At 34.3% G+C, this 20551-nt stretch overlaps 1 protein-coding gene across 2 annotated transcripts in view; it reads right to left on the minus strand.

Annotated features, from left to right (window-relative positions):
- Positions 1-20551, minus strand: part of ARID4A (AT-rich interaction domain 4A) — a 76900-nt gene that overhangs the window by 32728 nt on the left and 23621 nt on the right. For both annotated transcript variants that reach the window (XM_012785628.3, XM_012785631.3), the window contains exons 9-14: positions 16837-16916; positions 15835-15911; positions 15262-15428; positions 1612-1684; positions 692-786; positions 369-466 (exon numbers count right to left, since the gene is read on the minus strand). In XM_012785628.3, coding sequence (XP_012641082.2) covers positions 369-466; positions 692-786; positions 1612-1684; positions 15262-15428; positions 15835-15911; positions 16837-16916 — 590 coding nt within the window. The remainder of the gene's footprint in view (positions 1-368; positions 467-691; positions 787-1611; positions 1685-15261; positions 15429-15834; positions 15912-16836; positions 16917-20551) is intronic.

A 20551-nucleotide genomic window follows, 5' to 3' on the forward strand; every position in this document is an offset into this window, starting at 1 on the left:
ATGAAATAAAATGCCTTCCTAAGAAATTTGAGGTTGTGATAACTGAATATAGCTATTATAGTTTTCACACAAAGTTGTCCACTCCAAAAGATACAGTTCTATAATGTGTATAATAATTTCAGACTATAGATACTACCTGCATCCCTGATTTTGGAAAGGAAAGCAGGACAACATGAGAGATGAAGTAAAGCAGATTTGATATAGTGAAATACTTTCAATCACAAGTACCTATTAACCTAAACTTTTTATACACTTTCCCTACCTTTAATGCTCCTTGTTTGATACACTCTTGTTTAACTGTTAACAAATTAAATGGAAAATATTTCCTCTAAATATGAATTCTTTGATGAACAAACTATACTACTTACTTTCTATAAGCAGTTTTTACATTGTAGGAAGCAGCCGAATTCAAAATAGGAATGCCAAGGTCCATATAAATTTGCTTCCATACAGCACCACTATCAATCTGGAAAATTAAGTTTTTGTGTTAACATTTGCAAAGGGAAATAATTTACACTAATACTCTATGTTCAAGAAAATTAAACTTAAACTTTCTTAAACTCTAAAATTTCTTAAACTCTATGTTTAAGAAAATGTGCTTATTACCTGAAGTGCATGTAATAATGTAATATTAGATGATTTAACTTTTCATGACATCACTACATATTTCAAAGAGCAATGTTACACTTACATTGTCACATCCACCCTGATGATAAACCAGTCTGAAGAGTTTGAAGAGATTGAGATCTTTATAGCCCAAAACAGGTGGTTTGTTGATTGGAGTACCTTTATAAGAACATAGTAAAAGGTTTATTCAAGTGAAAAATACTAATCTGAAAACAAAGTTATCAATTTCTAATTTCCCAAATTTCATAAGAGGCACATACTTAAAGAATCTATGTTATGTAAGACAACACAAAATATTCTCTATATTCCATATACAGCTTTGTAAAAGTCTTTAGATTCTAGGATTTGTACTTCTATAGCTAATAAAGTCTAAAGTCGCCTCTCTACCTGCCAATGAATTGGGTAAAACTAGATTAAACCTTGGGACTGCGAGGTGTGGCCAACAATGCTGCTGATTCAAGAAGCTTGGGCTTGAACAAACACAATGGAAAGGGGAAGTTTCATTTAGGCTGTGGTTCCATTTTCACTGTTTTAATGCAAATTGTTAAGACTGTTAGCAGTAATCTGAAGGATGATTTCTGAAGGGCAAAGAATGTCTAGAACTAATTTATCTGAGGATTTTCTAGGAGTAATGAATGTCAAGCAATATGATAAATTATAATGGTTCTATTTCTTCTATCTGTACCATTTCAAATAGGGACTGATCTATTATGTTTAATTGTTGAGAATAAGGATCTGGCTACATTTACTTGCTATAAATATAGCATTAGTAATGAATGGCATGCAGATTATTTCTACTCAAAACAGAAATTAATAATTTGTTTTTATTCCAAACATGTTAACTACCATCAGGTATAACTGATTGTTAGGCTTTAATTAAAATCCAAAACTATGTACACCATGATATTACCAAAAACAATGCATATACCTTGAATGTAAACCTTAAAAGAAATGACTACTTTTAAATAATGAGCATAAAAATACCTCTGTCTTCCATAAACTTGTAAAGCTGTTGGAGGAAGTTGTCCCTCTCTTCAGGATCAAGTTCTTCCTCAGGCTGTGAAGGTAAAATATATACAAGTATATAGCACAGTCAACAGGAAGAGATACATGACTTCTTTTATTTTGTTTTTTTTTTTGTGAACCCAATGTAAGGTGATACAATTTTAATGAAGCTGGAAAATTTGAATTTTCTCAAAATCCTACAATGCCAGATGTTAAGTCATATTTTGGTACAGCTAATTTAATGCATCTGTGAAGATATATACTATCTACCTCTGCCCCATTTATCATTCTAAACCTACCCTTGAGTATCACCATAAGACTAAAATTAGCCATGAGGAAAAGACTGAGGAAAGGAGCGGGAGTGTTAAGTTTTTACCTCACTTGGTATTTTTTTAAAAAACCCATCCAAAAATTATGTGGCCAGGTTGGGTGAGATGGGTCACACCTATAATTCTAGCACTCAGGGAGGTCGAGGCAGGAGGATCACTTGAGTTCAGGAGTTTGAGACCAGCCCAAGCAAGAGGGAGACCCAGTCTCTACTAAACATGGAAAAATTATAATAGCTGGGCATTGGCTGGGCGCAGTGGCTCACACCTGTAATCCTAGCACTCTGGGAGGCCAAGGCAGGAGGATGGCTCAAGGTCAGGAGTTCGAAACCAGCCTGAGCAAGAGCAAGACCCTGTCTCTACTAAAAATAGAAAGAAATTAATTGGCCAACTAAAAATATATAGAAAAAAAATTACCCAGGCATGGTGATACATGCCTGTAGTCCCAGCTACTCGGGAGGCTGAGGCAGAAGGACTGCTTGAGCCCAGGAGTTTGAAGTTGCTGTGAGCTAGGCTGATGCCAAGGCACTGTAGCCCGGGCAACACAGTGAGACTCTGTCTCAAAAAAAAAAAAAAAGAAAAAAAATACCTGGGTGTTGTGGTGTGCACCTTTAGTCCCAGTTACTTGGGAGGCTGAGGCAGAAGATTTCTTAAGCCCAGGAATTTGAGGTTGCAGTGAGCTAGAAAGACACCACTGCACTCTACCTGGGGCAACAGAGTGAAACTCTATATCAAAAACAAAAACAACCCCCAAACTATTTGGCCTGTACAAATATATTGGTAGGTGAATACAATAATGGTATATATATTTATTATATAAAAATAATTCACATGCAAACATTAAGGTTTTTGTTATTGTTGAATGAATATAAAACCAGGAGTTGCAAAGTCACAGTGGCAAAGGTTTTTTGTTTAGATAGCACAATGTTTTAAAGAAATTTAAACGTATTTAAGTGAGTCACATAAATTCTACTTTGCCCCAGACCCCATCACTCCCTCTTGTCTCAAAATAGCCTATTTTTCTCATTTGGCTTTCTTGTATGGCCTCTGTAGTTTACTTTGCAACCCCTGAAATTAAGACAATGAGAATTATTTCTTAGGGAAGGAAACTAGATATTAATTACAAATTTAGCTCTTTCAAAAAAAAAGAAAGACTTGGCCAGGCATGGTGGCTCCAGCATTTTCAGAGGCCAAGGTGAGAGGATTGCCTGAGGCCTGGAGTTTGAGACCAGCCCAAGCAACACAGCAAGACCCCATCTATAAATAAATTAATTAATTAAAATAAATTAAATAAGTAAATAAATTAGCTAGGTGCAGTGGTGTGTGCTTGTAGTTGCGGCTACTTAGGAGGCTTAGGTGGGAGGATCTCTTGAGCCCAGGAATTCAAGGCTGTAAGTGAGCTATGATCCAGCCACTGCATTCTAGCTTGGGTGACTGACATCCTGTCTCTCAAAAAAAAAAAAAAAAAAAAAAAAATAGAAAGAAACATTCCAGGAAAAACAATTATTCTTAAAGTACCTGTTTAAATGTTCCTTTTTACTAATATATAAACCGAATGTGATCTCTTCCTATACTGTCATGGTCTGGGCTCTAATCAAACAAATGGATTATGGATCTTAAAATATTTTATTTTCTGATAGACTACTTATAACTAACATTTGGGAAAATTTTTACTTAAAAGTTTAGCAATACTATGGAGAAACAAAACACTGATACATTTCTTCCATATAAATGATCATAACTTCATTTTAGAGTACTATTTTTCCAAGTTCTAAAAGAATTCAGATTTTTGTCTTTTCAAAGCAAAGTACATTCAAACTCTCAAGCAATAAATATTGAGCTTTCAGTGTACAAAGGGCAACAGTCACTTTAAAATTATATTATCTAATAGCTAACAATATAGCCAGGACCAATAAATAAGTAGTTGATTAAAATATATAATTAAAAACCCATGAGGCAATCAAGAGAAAGAGAATAAGATCTTATATTAAATTATTTTTTTCTTCTCTTTCAATATATTCATTCAGAATAGTTTATAACATTGAAATACTTTCAGTTTTAGGAAACAAAGAAACTTAAGTCAAAATTCTACTAAGTCTCAAAAGTCAGCAATTTACGAAGTTAATAATCACTATAAAGTTAAAAGGTTTCATTATTTAATGCTCAAATCAAGAAATGGCAGGTTTTTTCCCCATGTGAATTAAAAAATCTTGATTTTATTAAGTTAACTGCCAATGAGTTAACCTAAGAAAAAAAGTAATCCAACAGCCCAGGAATCATTTCATTTACTAACTTTGAGGACATATAGTGTGGGGGGAAAAAAACAAACCCAAAAACTATTTATGCCAGACTAGCTCTATGCTTTGCCTGTGCTGCATAATCACAATATTCTCTCTTCAGATTAAAACCTCATTCCAATATTCATTATCTTACAGAATTCAGGTAAGACTGTCTTATCCAATATATATAAAAGTAATTATTTTAAAAGGCACTGATTTAAAATTAAAGTCGCCCCTAAAAACAAGTGAACAAAATCAACCCATCAATTGCAAATTAGGTACATGTTAAGGTTGTACCAAACATTTGATAAATTCTTAATGATTAAGAATTTATTTTTATGAATAAAAATTGGTTTAAATGCATTTTATTTAAAAGTGAGTGAATGACTGTTTTAGGTTCCATAAGAAACCATGGCCATAAAATTGTAAGTTTTGGTGCAGTAAGAAGTGTAAAAATAAAATATAAATTTCTTTTCTACCCAAAATAAATGAATAAATATGAGACCATAAACAAAGTCTTAAATTTATCTAATGGTTTTTTTGGTTTTTTTTGAGACAGAGTCTCACTTTGTTGCCCAGGCTAGAGTGAGTGCCATGGCATCAGCCTAGCTCACAGCAACCTCAATCTCCTGGGCTCAAGCAATCCTGCTGCCTCAGCCTCCTGAGTAGCTGGGACCACGGGCATGCGCCACCATGCCCAGCCAATTTTTTCTATGTATATTAGTTGGCCAATTAATTTCTTTCTATTTATAGTAGAGACGGGGTCTCGCTCTTGCTCAGGCTGGTTTCGAACTCCTAACCTCGAGCAATCCGCCCGCCTTGGCCTCCCAGAGTGCTAGGATTACGGGCGTGAGCCACCGCACCCAGCCCTATCTAATGGTTTTTATGAAAATTAAAATTGCTTTATGTATTACATAGGCAATTTTCCACAACTGTGTTTTTGAAGTTACCTGTGTGGCTAGTCCTTTACACCTTGGAGTAAAACTGCATAAGCCAGGAAATATCTCTAATTAGAATAATGTCCTTTATGACTTTGGTATGGGACTTGTATTTGCTATCAGGGTTTGCCTTCTCTGCTCATGGCATTTTCATATCTACAGCATCTCTCTCCTGGTTGAGAGCCAGATGCTGTTGCATCTCTCAAGAGTTTTAGAGAGGTAGAGTGTTGTAAGGTTGAGGGTCCATTAGACTGTGCTGAGGAGCCTTCTTCCCTTCATTTAGACAAGCATGTAAAAAGTAACTATGCATCCAGTAAAATGCCAGCACAGAAAAGGGGCTTAATGATATAGAAGAGGCAAGTATATGATCATAAGTTTAAGAAACTCCCAATTTTAGTTAGAATGAGTATATACTACTTAGTATTATAGGCAGTTGCATATCTATCTACACTACTGGATTGTAAATTTTCTGACTTCAAGCACTATGTCTTCAAATTAAGTTCAAACATTTATTGATGGTTACCATGAGTCAGAGATTGTGCAAAAGCACTGTGGATTAAAATGAGAACGCATGGTACCTTCTATTTTTGCTGCTCTGAGTCTGGCAGGGGGTGTCTAAAGGTAAAACAAGCCAATGTAACACAATGTGATAAGTGTTGTAAAATACATAAAAGAATACATGAGCAAAAAAGGGAATGAATGGTTTTGTTAGAGATGAAACGGCTGTAATAATATTAGGGAACGCTTCAAAATGTACATAGTAGACAGCCCTGGAGCTAGAAAGCAAATAGCATAGGCATGAGACTGGCAAAAGCAGGCTGGGATTAGGAAAGGTCTTTGTAATGATACACTAAAGAGTCAGAACCTCAAACCTTGGTGTGAGGTTTGAGAAAGCTAAAGAGGAATTAGTCAGATTTGTGTTTTTAAAAGTTCTTGGCCAAGAACGAGTTTGATGGATTGCGAGGGAAAAGGAAGCTATTATAGTAGTCCACAAGGAGGAAAGTGAATGCCTGAATTAGTCTTGCTACTAAGGATAGAAAGATCATCCTTTTCCCCCTGAAGAGGAGATGGGAGGAGAAAGAGGAGAGGGAAAGAGAAGGTAGGGTGGGAGAGATGGAGAGGGGGAGGGAGAGAGAGAAAGTATGGTTAGGGAGGAAGAGAGAAAGAAAAGAGAGAGAAAGAGAGACACACAGAGGGAAGAGTTATATGCTAAGTGTTTGCTGTTGTTGTTGTTGTTGTTATTTAAGTATTACTCATGTTTGTAGCCTAAAATTCTAACACATGTAAATGCTCAGTAAGTTCTGTAGGTTTGGGATATACCTATTTTACTCACAATTTTATCACTAAGGACTGACATTGTAAACACTCTTTTATGTGAATGAAAATTACATGTGTGTGAAAGAACTGGGGAGAAGGCATTCTTCAGTTTCACATTAACTGAATTTGAGGGTTAACATTAATGATAATTAATATAAATAAAAATAGGAGTCAGAGAAAAGGGAGAAAAATAAGAATGGCTGAGGATGTTCTTAAGACACAAGTGGTTGTGGCACAATTACTTGCTGGCATTTACCTTTTCCCTTTCTCTCTCAAATACATTCATCTGAAAATGAATGATTACGCACTCAGAAATGGCATAAATTCTAGTGAAGAAGAGGCTTCCCACCACTGTACTGTGATGGGAGGTAAATACGATTTATATTTTTAATAAAATAATACTTGCTTTTTGCTGAGTTATTAACTTTCTTAGCTAGCAACTCTACTTTCCAATAAAAATTAGGAAGGTATACAGAAAGTATCAAAATTGTCAAAATAAATGCCAATAAAATATGATGCACTTACACAAAGCCCTTCGGAGACCTATGTAACCTGTACACAGTTCTGTGAGTGGGCTGGGATAGCTTCTAAGCACATATCAGACTGGAGCCCTGGAGCCCCCAAAACTGACATTTTTGAGAGTGAGGAAGGATGTAACTAAACTTAGTTTTTTTGGTTTCCCCGTACTGTATATATTGTATGTGATGGTACACATTGTTTGTTGATGGGTATCTCAGCTTTTGAAAACCCCTATGGGAATCCTTTAGAAGTTTTAATGATTCTACAACACCCCTCCCTTTTTTTTTTCTTCGTTTTTTGGTACTCTAGTATACCACACTAATTTTCTAAACAAACCAAAATGCTAGTTTTTTTGTGAAATAATATTACTTTGGACATAAGCAGCTTTGTTCACCCTTCATGATGCTACCTATAACCCCTCTTCTGGCCCTCTTCATTGCCTCCCCTTCTTACCCCATCTCTGAAACTTCATCGTTAAGTCCCAGTCCTCAGTAATTACAATCCCTTGTTCTCCCCTCCTCCATGCCACCATCTCAAAAAAGAGGCTAAGCTTGGAGCCAGCAGGAGGAGCCCTCTTAAGCAGGCAGATCCCAGCTGAGGAAGGAGAAGTGTTAGGACAGTGTCAAGAAAGCCCCACCCTGGAGAGCTAAGCACTGCAGGAAGTACATCAGAAGTGAGCTTTCAGGGCACCTCTGGGCAGGAGGACTAACAGCAGGGAAGCAGCAAAACCAGTAGCTGCTTACACTGTTTTGTATAAGATTTTAACTTTGAAATGTATTAAACAGCCTCACTAATTTTTATGTGAAATAAATACAAGAATAACTCACTAAACTTAATGCATAGAATGTGTAAGCCATACTCACTTTAATTCAAGTAGAACCCTCTTTTTTCCTATATAGACATCTGTTATGTTTTTTAAATATCAGCTGTTTTTTATCATTTATCCATTTTCTGAGTTTTTTTAAACTTTTATTTTTCCTGTTAAATTTAATACTGATAAAGGGCATGGACAATACAAAGGTGATATTCAACGTAATATACTTGACAACTCAACAAACAGCTCTGAACAATATCTAAGTGGCAGCAGGGGAGCTATAAGAAGTTTGGTATTGCGGAAGAATAGTGGAAGGCAGAATAAAAAGGTAAGCACGGGTCAAATCATAAAGGGCCAGACTTCTAAAGGCCTGTGATAAAAAGCCTAGAATTTATCCTGTAGGGGCTGAAAGCCACTAAAGGGTTTCCAGCAGGAACCATCTATGTTTCAGAAAGATGTTTATGGAGAATACATTGGAGGGGAAAAGACCAGGGAGAAGACACCTGAAATAAGTGGGGCAAAATACAAAGGACGAGTATTATTAGTCAAGACCTCTTATTGCAAGCAACAGAAAACTATCCCAAACTGGCTTAAGCCAAATAGAATTCATTTATAAACTTACAAAATTATGTAAGGAAATAAGATTGCCTATGGAGTGCATTGCCTGACAAAAGAGATATTAAGAAGGGAAGTTAGATAGCTTATCCTGTGGTTCCTCCCAAAGTGAACTTTTTAGAACCTTAAAATAAATCTCATAGCACCTGTTTCAAATGGTAACTTGCTAGGATAATTGCACAGTCCATATTCATTCATTTATTCAGAAACTATTTAATGAAGGTTTAATATAAGCTAAGCTCTGTATTGCTAGCTGGTAGGTATATATACTGGTGGGAAGACAAAAAAGCAAAAACCTGACATCCTCTACTTTCATAGACCTTACAATCTAGAGAAGGAGAGAAAATTTTCTTAAAAGCTTGTGAAACCTTCTGTAACCTTTTTAAATCTCAGTTTCCTCACTTAGGAAAACAGAGAAGGTGGTGGAAGATATTGTAAACACACACACACACACACACACACACACACACACACATATCTTAATAGACTGTTGTGAGGATTAAGTAAATAGTCTTACTTTAAAAACCACCAGATCTCCAAGAATAAATTGAGAAGATTATTTGGTGTGGTCATTGTTACTTGTCTCTATCTCCTACAAAATGTAAATATTTTAACAGTAGTATAATAAAAGGTACATCTTTTTTGTACACTGATGATGTACGCTCTGGTAAACTGAATGTATTTTGTTGTCACAACACTTGGTGAAATTGCAAATTAAGTCTTAAATTTAAAAAGAAAACTTAAAAACTTAAACTTCAAGTTTAACATTAAGTGATAACTCAGACTTATCCTGGAACTAAAAAAAAAAGAAAGAAAGAAAAACAAAAAAGATTAACTTTAAGTGAAAAACAAAACCAATATTAAGTCTGGTACCTCAGGTCTAAATGATTCCCAAGGCTATCAATAAGCCCAGCCCCAAGTAGAATTCTGAAGAACTGTCCAGAAAGTTACATGTAAAAAACTGACAATTGACAATATGAATTTTAGAAGAAAGGAAACTGAGAGAAAAGTTCACAATCTTCATAGGCATACGTCATTTAGTATAAGGGCTGACAGCCATGACAGTGTTGTATTACAATATAGTCATTAAATCAAGTAAACAGGATGTTAAATAATGTTCAGTATACCACTTTGAGAAAGGGATGGCATTATGCAATATGTTTTAAAAATATTTCAATGCAAAATAATAAAAACTACAACCCCTTTCATCCCCTAAAATTATTTTATTCCTAAAGGAATCACATATATATTTTTTTCATTCAAAAAAGAAATCTACTTTAGATCCACTACAGAGAATAGATTAGAGGAAGAACAGTGAGTTGCTACTGCCTTAGTCTAGGTAAAACAGAACAGAACAAAACAGTGGCTTGGATTAAGGTTGACAAAGAGTAGAAACAGGCACATTTGAAAGCTATTCAAGTAGGTACAAGAGAAAGGACTCAAGTGTCTGATTGGAATGGGGGTAGGAAGAAAAGGAAGAATCACGGTGACTTCCACATATCTGGCTTGGATAACTGGGTGGAATGGTGCTTCTATTGAAATGAATTAGGGACAATCAGGAAAAGAATAGGTTTGAAGAGAATGAATGCTGCCTTCCACATACTGACTTTGAGAACTTACAAGTTAAGAAGAAATCCACATTGGCAGTTTGATATAAAATCTTGAGCTAAGAAGAGACCTTTGATGCACATATAGCTATGGAGTCATCATATCATTTAGTTAGAAAGTAAACCAGAAAACAAAAGTTACATCATTTCAAGTGTTTTAAAAAATTAGGTATGTTAGGGGTACTGAATGCTACTAAGTAGTCAAGTAAGATCAGGACAAAAATTTGTTTGGTTTAGTACAAAAGTCTGTTGGAGTCACTGGGGACCTTAGTAAAGTTGTTTGAGTTGTGGGAGGATAAAACACACTATAATGAATTCAAAATGAATGGGAGGCCAAAGCAGGAGGATCGCACCCAAAAGTTTGAGGTTGCTATGAGCTAGGCTAACACCACGGCACTCTAGTCTGGATCTGTCTCAAAAAAAAAGAATGAATGTGAGGTGAGGAACAGTATGTATAACTGAGCAATCTTGCCAAGAGCCTAAAGAAAGAATAAAGTAGAGAAGTTGTCAGAAGATTGGTGGAGGGATTATGGAGGGGTTGTCAGAAAGCTGGGAGAGATGTAAGCATGTTTTTAAAAGCTGATGAGAAGGATACAATGGAGAAAAATAGGTTAAAGATGCTGGAAAGAAAAGAGAGCGTTGATAGTCTAAGATTCCTAAAAGGAAGAAGAGAATGAGATCCAGAGCATAAACTGAGGGACTCATCTTACAGAGGAGGACAACACCTTGTCAATTGTCCTTGGAGGGAAAGTGAGCAGGCAGGTAGGGTTTAGAGCAGGATTCCATCTGAAACTCCCAGTTTCTTTCTGAAGTTGGAATGGAATGAGGTATAGTTGCTGGTTTAATAGAAGAGATAACAATCTGATTCAGAAATTGGGAATTGACCGATTATGTTAAAACCCGGTGAAATTTGGTAATCATAAAATTTATAGTGGTTCCATTCTTTCCTGTTGTACACTTAGAGAAAATTTTAGGGCTCACATAAGATATAATATATTCATGGTAAGACACTGTTTTATAATTTCAGAATATAGTTTAACAGTCTACCTAAAATAAATGATTACATGACTCTTGTATTACATCAGAATTAACTGAGCCTAGTAATTTCCTCCCCCTTAAAAAGGTACATACAGTTGAATCATCAAGATGTGGTTTAGATGCTATCAAATCCAAGTTTGTAATATCAATCAACCCTATCATATGACCACAACTATAAAATGCATTGACATGAAAAGTGTTAACTATATAAAAATATAACTGCATTTTGTGTACAAATGTGTAATCCTCATTAATCTGATTAGATGATCCTAATTTGGCCGGAGTCTTATACATTAACATTGTGAAGAAAAGTTTTGCTAAACACATTAGAGCATTTTTATTTTCTTGTTTAACTGGCTAAACTTTAAGACTTTAGCAAGTCAGCTATTATATTTGATCACAAACTAAAGTCTCAATTATTCTTTGAAGGTTGGCTTTTTAGGATCTACTTAGAAACACTCAACTGGCATGTAGAATTATTCAATATTCCTGAAATAGTAACATTATATTTAAACTTTTCTTTAAATTTTACCAACTTAGCATGGTTTTCCTGAGTTATCGACCATTTATTATAGGTCTATACCCAAAGTGATCTTCAATGATCACTAACAAATGCCTTTACAGTCAATTTACAAAGAGGCATAAGTTAACAGGCACAAATAATATGTGATTTAAACATCAAAAATAATATTCATATTCCCATGAATAAAAAACTCAAATACTTATGACTGTTACAATAGTGAAATGTAATCTTAGGCATTAAATGTAACTGTGATCCACAGAAAATTCACAAGATTAGAGAAATGGGTATCAATACTTCTACACTAAAAAGCACAGTTCTTAGAAAAATTCACTAAATTCTAATTTTATTTCTAAAAATGAAATTATAAGATATTTTTGAAAGCGCCCAACACATAAGCCTACTTACAACAAACTAAAGAATTAAAAAAGCTAAGACTAGTCACATTTCCCTTGATATTCAGTCTTCTAATCAACCATTCATTTATTTCACCCTGAGAAAACTATTTATCCAAAGTAAATACAAGTCAGGAAAAAATGAATAGTTGATATCATCACTTATGTTTACATGGACTTTTCAATCAAATTCAAAGGTGAAAAGAAAATTCAGTAAAATCTTTTCTAATAAAATATTTCTTAACAAAAATCACTTAAGTAATATCAACAAAAATATTCTCCAGGGCTTTTTTTCCCCAGAATAATTATCAATGAGTTGAAATTTAAAGTCATCAATATAGATAATACCTACTTTCTCTCAGATCCTCAAATCTATTCCCAGGCAGCAACAGTATGAGATATATTTCTTATACTCGAATCCTGAACTACCAATGCTTAGGAATTCAAAATATTAAATAAAAAAGATGCTCCTTGATGGCAAAGTCACAGAATCTCAAATCTCCTTGTTAAGGCTATGTTAAGGTGCCCAAAGCATCAAATATAAACACAATGTCCATTGTATTATCACTGCAGAAGTATCTGCAGAAGTACCTAACACTTGTATGATTCTACTGCATAAAAATTGCCTGCTATACTTCGAACACCAAATGACAGTATTGTTATAGTGGTTTACAGAATATTATAAAAGAATTTTCGATCAATGTAAAGCAACATTAAATCTTCATGAAAAGCACATCATCATTACATTTTGGAAAGACTATGCATAATCTGTAATGTAATACAACAGCTTAGTCTCACTTATGTGGTAAAGGCCCATAATGACTAAGCCAGGTAGGCCGTGGCTTACCAGATTTTTATTCATTTTACACCATACTCATTTTTCTCCTTTTTTATGTATAAAGTGCTCTTCAGTTTATCAGAATATAAAATTTTTAAAAATTACTGTTCAAGACAAGTTAGAATGATTCAGCAACTAAATCTTAAACCTAAGAACAAGAAATGCAACTGATTTTTCTCTAAAGCAACCAAAATTTCACTCAAGAAAATCTACCTGTCTGGCCAGGGAGAAGAATTAGTTTATATCAAGTAATTCAATAAAGTATATGCTACAAAATTGACCATCTGAAAATAATTTAAAGTAATATTCATATAAATCAGTTCCTAAATTGTGTAATTTTGCTGTTACTTTCAGCAGATGAAAAGCATCCTGATTCACTTAATTTTAACAGGCTCATAATTTAATTAACACATTTTAAGAAGATGCTATCCTTATAAGTGCCCTTACCTTTTAAAATTTCTTTACTATTACCTGCAAACAATAGGTAACAGAGCTCTTTGCCTCTGCTCTTCATTCTTTTCTACTAACATTTATTCACAGCTTGAATAAAACATTACAATATTTATGAAATTAGTCATTGTAATAAGAGCACTATTTACTATTTCACAGACACCCTCTGCAACTTTCTACAAAGCTCTTTTTACCCTCTTTGCTTCAAATTTCAGGGGGTTTTTGTAAAGGATTAGGGGGCAGGGAAAATGCATTCTGGAAGGGATGCCAATTAAAAGTATTAACAAAAATAAAGAGACCAATCTTTGTTCAATATTGGGCAATATAAGATCCTAACTAATGTTAATTAAAAAAAAAAAAAAGCTAAACCACGGACTGCAACAGTTCACACCCTGAAAATGTGGCCTATTTACCCTGAAAACATATAATCTATAAATAAATACAGATAAAATACAAAAAAAGCACATTTAATAATCAGACTTTAAATCTTGAATTTAGCCAAACTGTCTCATTATAATTTTCATTTCAAAATCTATCTTATGTTTCAGAAAATTTGCCTTCATCCATTGATATTCTAAAAATAGACTCCTACTGTCTTTTATACAAGAAACAATTACGCTTGGTTATGAGTCCTACCATATCAGCCACATCATCAATATCTAAAATTCTTATTTAACTCCATTTTTGGCAAGCAAAATCATAACTAAATATACAAAAAAAGAAAAATCTTACCTATGTGCTGCATTTCCTTTCAAATGCAAAATGGTTAGATTCCCCTTCTACTTAATCAGTACAGGGTCTGGACATTTTTCAGTCTGACTTGCAAATATTTGCTTTCCCTCTTAAGGGCATAGCATCCGCAGGGTTATACAGCACTACTTACATTCTCTTCCACATAAAAATCAGACATTACATGAAAGGAAAAGAAAGACAGCCCATTTCAAAGCATCTGGCAGACCTCCATTGGCAACCTGCCAAGCCTCTGCTAAACCTTCCTGTCTTTCCGAGCATGCTCACTTAAAACCAACAGCACGTTACTATGGCAACTCTGTAGGCAGCCTGTAAGTATGAACCGCCATTCTGATTTCAGAGTGTAAAAAAACCAAATACTGCAGTGGAAGTAAAAGGGAAGAAACAGCGTATGCCCTTCATCACATAAAAGTATATGCATTTTGTTTCATAAATTCTTATTTGTGTATGTAAAACAGAAACAAGCATCTCACATTTTTTCCAAATATTTTTCATGCTCAAATAGGTCCCCCTTTCCAGTAAATTCATTCTCTTTGTCTTGCCCCTAAGCCCCTTTACCCCATAACAACCAAAAATACACTGGACAGTTCATCCCATTTGACAAAACACTGCTGAATAAATAGACAACAATATTCATGTAAGCAATCATGCAATTCTTTCATGGATGATTTCCTACAATTATATGTATATTTTAAATGATATGGCAATATTACAGACACAACCATTAGCACTTACAACATACAATCTAAATCTTTCCTAAGATTTTTTCAGACCAAACCTGGGTTCAAATCCCTATTTTCCACATTTTAATTGTGCCACCTTGGGAAAATCACTTAACCTTTCTGAACCTCACTTTCCTCACCTTTAAAGTAAGATAATAACAGTTACTTCATATGGCAACATTTTAAATGAATTAACACACATAAAATACTTAAAATTACATTTCTTTCCTCCTCGGTTATTTGGAAAAGATGCTTAAAAAAACAGTTTGCACCTGTTGATTAATTAACCTGAAAAATACTTCTTTGTAACCTCTTACTCAAAATTAGTTCTGATTTATACACTAAGCTATGAACCAAAAAGCTTCCTCAACCCCAAATTCAGTTGTGCTAGAAATGGACAGAAACAACAGAGAATCTAACCAGAGAGAAAAGCATATGAAGGTATTATTCTTACTAGGGAGAATTAAAATGTTCTTGTTACAAATGCAAAATTATACCTACCACCTCTTCTTCTGCCTTTTTGGCCTCCTTTTCCTTCTCTTCATCATTTTCTTCAGCCGGGCCACCTTCATCATCACTACTGGATGACTCAAGTATTTCACTTATATCCATTTTCCAATTATCAGGAACGACTCTAGTTCTTAAGAAGATACTTGCTTTCTGAAGCCCTAAGAGTGAAAATATACTTCAGCAGTTGTTATGGAATTAGCAGCAGAGAATGACAGGAAAAGCATGACATTCAGAGTCTGAAGATCTGAATTCAAATTTAACTTTCACTTATAAAATAATATAGTAAGCTTAAATATGTTCCATAAGTTATAATATTATACAAATGTTTGTTATTACCATAAGGAATAGTGTGAGAAACAATAATAGTAAAACATGAAAAGTTAAACTTATCTAAAAATTACAAATCAAATATTTTATTTGGACATTAAAAAAATCATCAAGTAAGAGTGGATATTAACTCTGAACAGTTAAAACAGTAACAGAGAATATTTAGTCTTGCTTTGTTCACTATTTTCAATGTAAAGCCACATCATGAAATAATGGACTGATTCATCTTTATTTTACCTGGTTTAGTGGAGAGCTCAGCTTCTGGTAGATTAAGAATGTCCACTTCCTTAATGTCCTTTCTTGCTATAGAGTAACTAATTATAGACAGAAGAATAAAGAGGAGTGAAACAACTTATTAAATAAAACTTATCACTTAAACAGCCCATGTTAACATATAGAAAATATAAACCTAAAAATCAAAATTTTGCCTATAAAATATTTTAAAAGTCTAGGACGATGTACATCTTAATCTTTAATAAAGGGCAAGAGGTAATACAGGCAAAGCTGGTATCTTTATTCTCAAGTTTTACATACTCGAAGTATACTAATTTGAGAGCCTCAAATTCACAATATTTCAATCTATACAACTCTCCTACAGAGAGTAAGGGTTAATTTATATTAGCATGTTTTCAACATTTGTAGATATCTGTTTTAATGTTTACTGTTTATTAATTATATCATTCATTTTAGTTAAAAAGCCCATTTACTTGAAGTATTATTAAAATATTTTTATCATTGTAAGATATATTTTGGTATTAAAATTTTCACAAATCAAATTTTTCATAACTCAATAAATATATATATTTTTAAATTTTACACTTTTTGGAAACAAAGCAAGGATGAGATTAGGGAAATGTTTCTAAAAGTCTGGTTTTTAATCAGAAAAATGTCAAAATAATTATTCTGGTAATATGGATTCTATTACAAAATAAGTTTCATAATTCTTAATATGAAATAATACACTTGATAAAACTATAGAATTTTATAATTACAGAAAAAATACTACGCTTTATTTTTTAAAAACCTCTTTAATATTATTTTTACATACTGTTGTTTACAGTTTTTGTATAAAATTTATCAGTAAAAAATACCCTACATTACAAAAAGTCAAAACATGTTAGATAACTTTTCAGTTCGTGAATGATTAGACTTCTAAAAATAAAGACTTGGGGGAAGAGTCTATCACTGTGATTCCATTTTTTTCCTCCCATGTAACATTATAAGTGATTCATTACTCACAATTTAGAATCTATAAATGACCGAACTAAACACTGATCCTTTTTCACTGTGATATCATCATTACAGCTGGGAGATACCACCTGAAATATAAAATAATAAGAGATTAATTCCTATTTCCCTTTCTCAGAAAAAGAACATTTTTAAAAAGAACTCTGGATCCCTTAACTTCTCAAATAGATTAGTTCACAAGAAACAGCTTCGTTGTGAATAGCTCACATTATAATTTCTTATGAAAGAAGATCTCCTTATATTTTTTCTTTATTATATTGGTTTTCTACATATTTATCCATAGTCATTACATTAAAAAATGAATAATGAAATATAAATTAACATGTGGCCAGCATTTCCAAAATATTAGTATTATAAGCTAAATAATACTTCATTTATTATCCAAAAAGTAAAATTATCTGTGATAAAAATTTGGCATACTAAAATTTTAAAAATATATGTGAATCAGGATCCATTTTTATTCTTATTTTATTTTTTTGAGACAAAGTCTCACTTTGTTGCTCTGGCTAGAATGCAGTGGCATCAAAGTATCTCACTACAACTTCAAACTTCTAGGCTCAAGCAATCCTCTTGCCTCAGCCTCCCAAGTAGCTGGGACTACAGGCATGTGTGCACCACCAAGCCTGGCTAATTTTTTCTATTTTTGGTAGAGATAGGGTCTCACTTTTGCTCAGACTGGTCTAAAACTCCTGAGCTCAAGCCATCCTCCCACCTTGGCCTCCCACAGTGCTAGGATTACAGGCGTGATATGAGCTACCATGCCTGACCAGGATCTATTCTTAAATCAGAATATTTGTTTTAAAAAAACACCAGTTATCTTTTTACCAGGACATATACAACTTTTAGTAATTAAAACAAATCAAAGAAAATAGAAACAATTTTTTAAAATTTCTTAACTTTTGAAAATAATATTTAAACAGTATCATTAAAAAATAATTCCTATATACTTTATAAAACTTCAAACTTTATATTTTAAAAAATTAAAGTTTCTTAATAAATTACCGAAATACACCTGCCTCATACTCTCCCTAATACTAGCCACTCTGCTATAATCTAGCACTGTTCACACACCTTTATGCAATGATGGAAATGTTCCATGTCTGCACTGCCCAATACAGTACCAATGAGTCACATGGGGTTTAGCACTTAAAATGTGGCTGATGCAACTGAGAGACTGAATTTTTAATTCTATTTAATTTTAATTAATTTAAATTTAAACGTAAACAGCCATATATGGCTCATGGTTATCAGACTGAAAAGTGAATATCCAGATAATTAAGTATTCCTGGCAGTCACATCAGCTGTCTTAACAACAGTTGGAAGTAAATGGTTTTTGTTTGTTTGCTTGCTAGGTGCTAGTAATATTAGATTAATAATGACGTTGTGCCTACCCTCAAGGAGTTTGGAGTGTAATAAAAGGGCAAACATTAAAATATACACAAAAAGAACACAATAGGGAGTAGGTACAGTGGGCACAAAATAATATGAAAACATGTAAGAGAAGGATTTAATCCAACATGGACAAGGAAAAGGTGTGGCAGCAAAAGCTTAAGGTAAGCCTTACATGATGAGTAGGCACAACCCAAGGTCTAATTACCTCACCTTCGAACTACTCTCTCTAATGGCCTTCAAATTCCTGCTACCTCCAGTCTTTCCAACAATTGGTCTAACGTATCACTGTCTCATTAACATTCCTAAACATGTAGCTCAAGTAACATCACTCTTCTACAAAATTCTCTGTAGAATTATGTCCAAATTCCTTAGATGAACTTTTTTTTTTTTTTTTTTTTTTTTTTTGAGACAGAGTCTCGCTTTGTTGTCCAGGCTAGAGTGAGTGCCGTGGCGTCAGCCTCGCTCACAGCAACCTCAAACTCCTGGGCTTGAGTGATCCTTCTGCCTCAGCCTCCCGAGTAGCTGGGACTACAGGCATACGCCACCATGCCCGGCTAATTTTATGTATATATATCAGTTGGCCAATTAATTTCTTTCTATTTATAGTAGAAACGGTGTCTCGCTCTTGCTCAGGCTGGTTTTGAACTCCTGACCTTGAGCAATCCGCCCGCCTCGGCCTCCCAAGAGCTAGGATTACAGGCGTGAGCCACAGCGCCCGGCCGTTAGATGAACTTTTAAACACTCTTCTGCCCTAGATTCAAATTATCTTTGCAGCCTTATTTCCTATTATTCCCCAAAGTCTCGCTTTGTTGCCCAGGCTAGAGTGAGTGCCGTGGCATCAGCCTAGCTCACAGCAACCTCAAACTCCTGGGCTCAAGCAATCCCGCTGCCTCAGCCTCCTGAGTAGCTGGGAGTACAGGCATGCGCCACCATGCTCGGCTCATTTTTTCTATATGTATTAGTTGGCCAATTAATTTCTTTCTATTTATAGTAGAGACGGGGTCTCGCTCTTGCTCAAGCTGGTTTTGAACTCCTGTCCTCGAGTAATCCACCTGCCTTGGCCTCCCAGAGTGCTAGAATTACAGGTGTGAGCCACTGCGCCGGGCCTGTCTACAAACTTTAAATCCTTCAATGCTCAGCTCAGAAGCATTTCCTTCATGCAGGCTTTCGGTATTTTCTTCATATAAATGTCCTCTCTCAGACCAAGAAGTCCTAATACTGAACATATTCTATTTTATATTACAGTTACTTAGATTATTCTCTGCATTAGACATAAAATCATCAGAGGTAAGAATGGTGTCTTATCTTTATTTTCAATATCACCTGACAAGTAATATATCTGTTGAGTAAATGAAGTTGCTAAAAAAATAAAAAGAATCTTGGCAAACTATAATCTGATTATTCTGAATCCAAATCCATTTACTTTTCTGCCTATATAATTGAAAAGGTTCAAAGGATTTTCAGAATTTTCCTATGTAAATTTATTATCTAGGAACTGAGTAAAAATATATTTTACATGTACATACAAAGCTAAAAAAAATGGCTTCAGCTCTTAAAAGAATTATAATCTAATTGTGGATATATTTTGTGCCACAATTATTGGGGATAAATGGTATCAAAACTCAATGAATGAGCATACTAATGTTAAAAGTATTTAGAGAAGACCCTCCAGAGAAGGTGGAACTTGAGATGATCTTTACAAGATATTTAACAGGGAATAAGAGAGGAGGAGGAAGAAGAGGAGGAGGAAAAAAAGTGGAGACAGGCATCACCAAGTATTTTTGATTCCTCTCATGAAATAACTGCCTATCTTTTCTTCTTATTCCTTCTCTATGTAAGCAAAGATTAGCTTTCTCTACCAACCCACTTAAGATTTGCCATTTCCAAACCCTTCTTTAAAATCTGGGTGAACCCTTCCTTTTCAATATTCCCTGTCCCATTCCGGTGTGTACTAAATTTTTTTAAATTTACTATATTCTGCTTAATTACTACGTTGTGTGTATAGTAAGCTTCTTGAGGGCAATGTGTTGCAGGTCTCACACTTCTTTCTCTTCTAAGAAACCCAAAAGAAAGATGAACTCACTACAGATCCTCTATTAAGAAAGGGATAAAGATATGCTGAAATAAATTAACACATGGAAAGTAATAAAAAAAAAAAAAGAAAAGGGTAAAGGCTTAGATAAGTGAAGTATCTTGGGGGGGGGGGACGTGGTGGCTCACGCCTGTAATCCTAGCACTTTGGGATTGCTCAAGGCCAGGAGTTCAAAACCAGCCTGAGCGAGACCCCATCTCTACCAAAAATAGAAATAAATTA

The sequence above is a fragment of the Microcebus murinus genome, chromosome 6 (genome assembly GCF_040939455.1).
Source record: "Microcebus murinus isolate Inina chromosome 6, M.murinus_Inina_mat1.0, whole genome shotgun sequence".
NCBI classification, from domain to species: Eukaryota; Metazoa; Chordata; class Mammalia; order Primates; family Cheirogaleidae; genus Microcebus; species Microcebus murinus.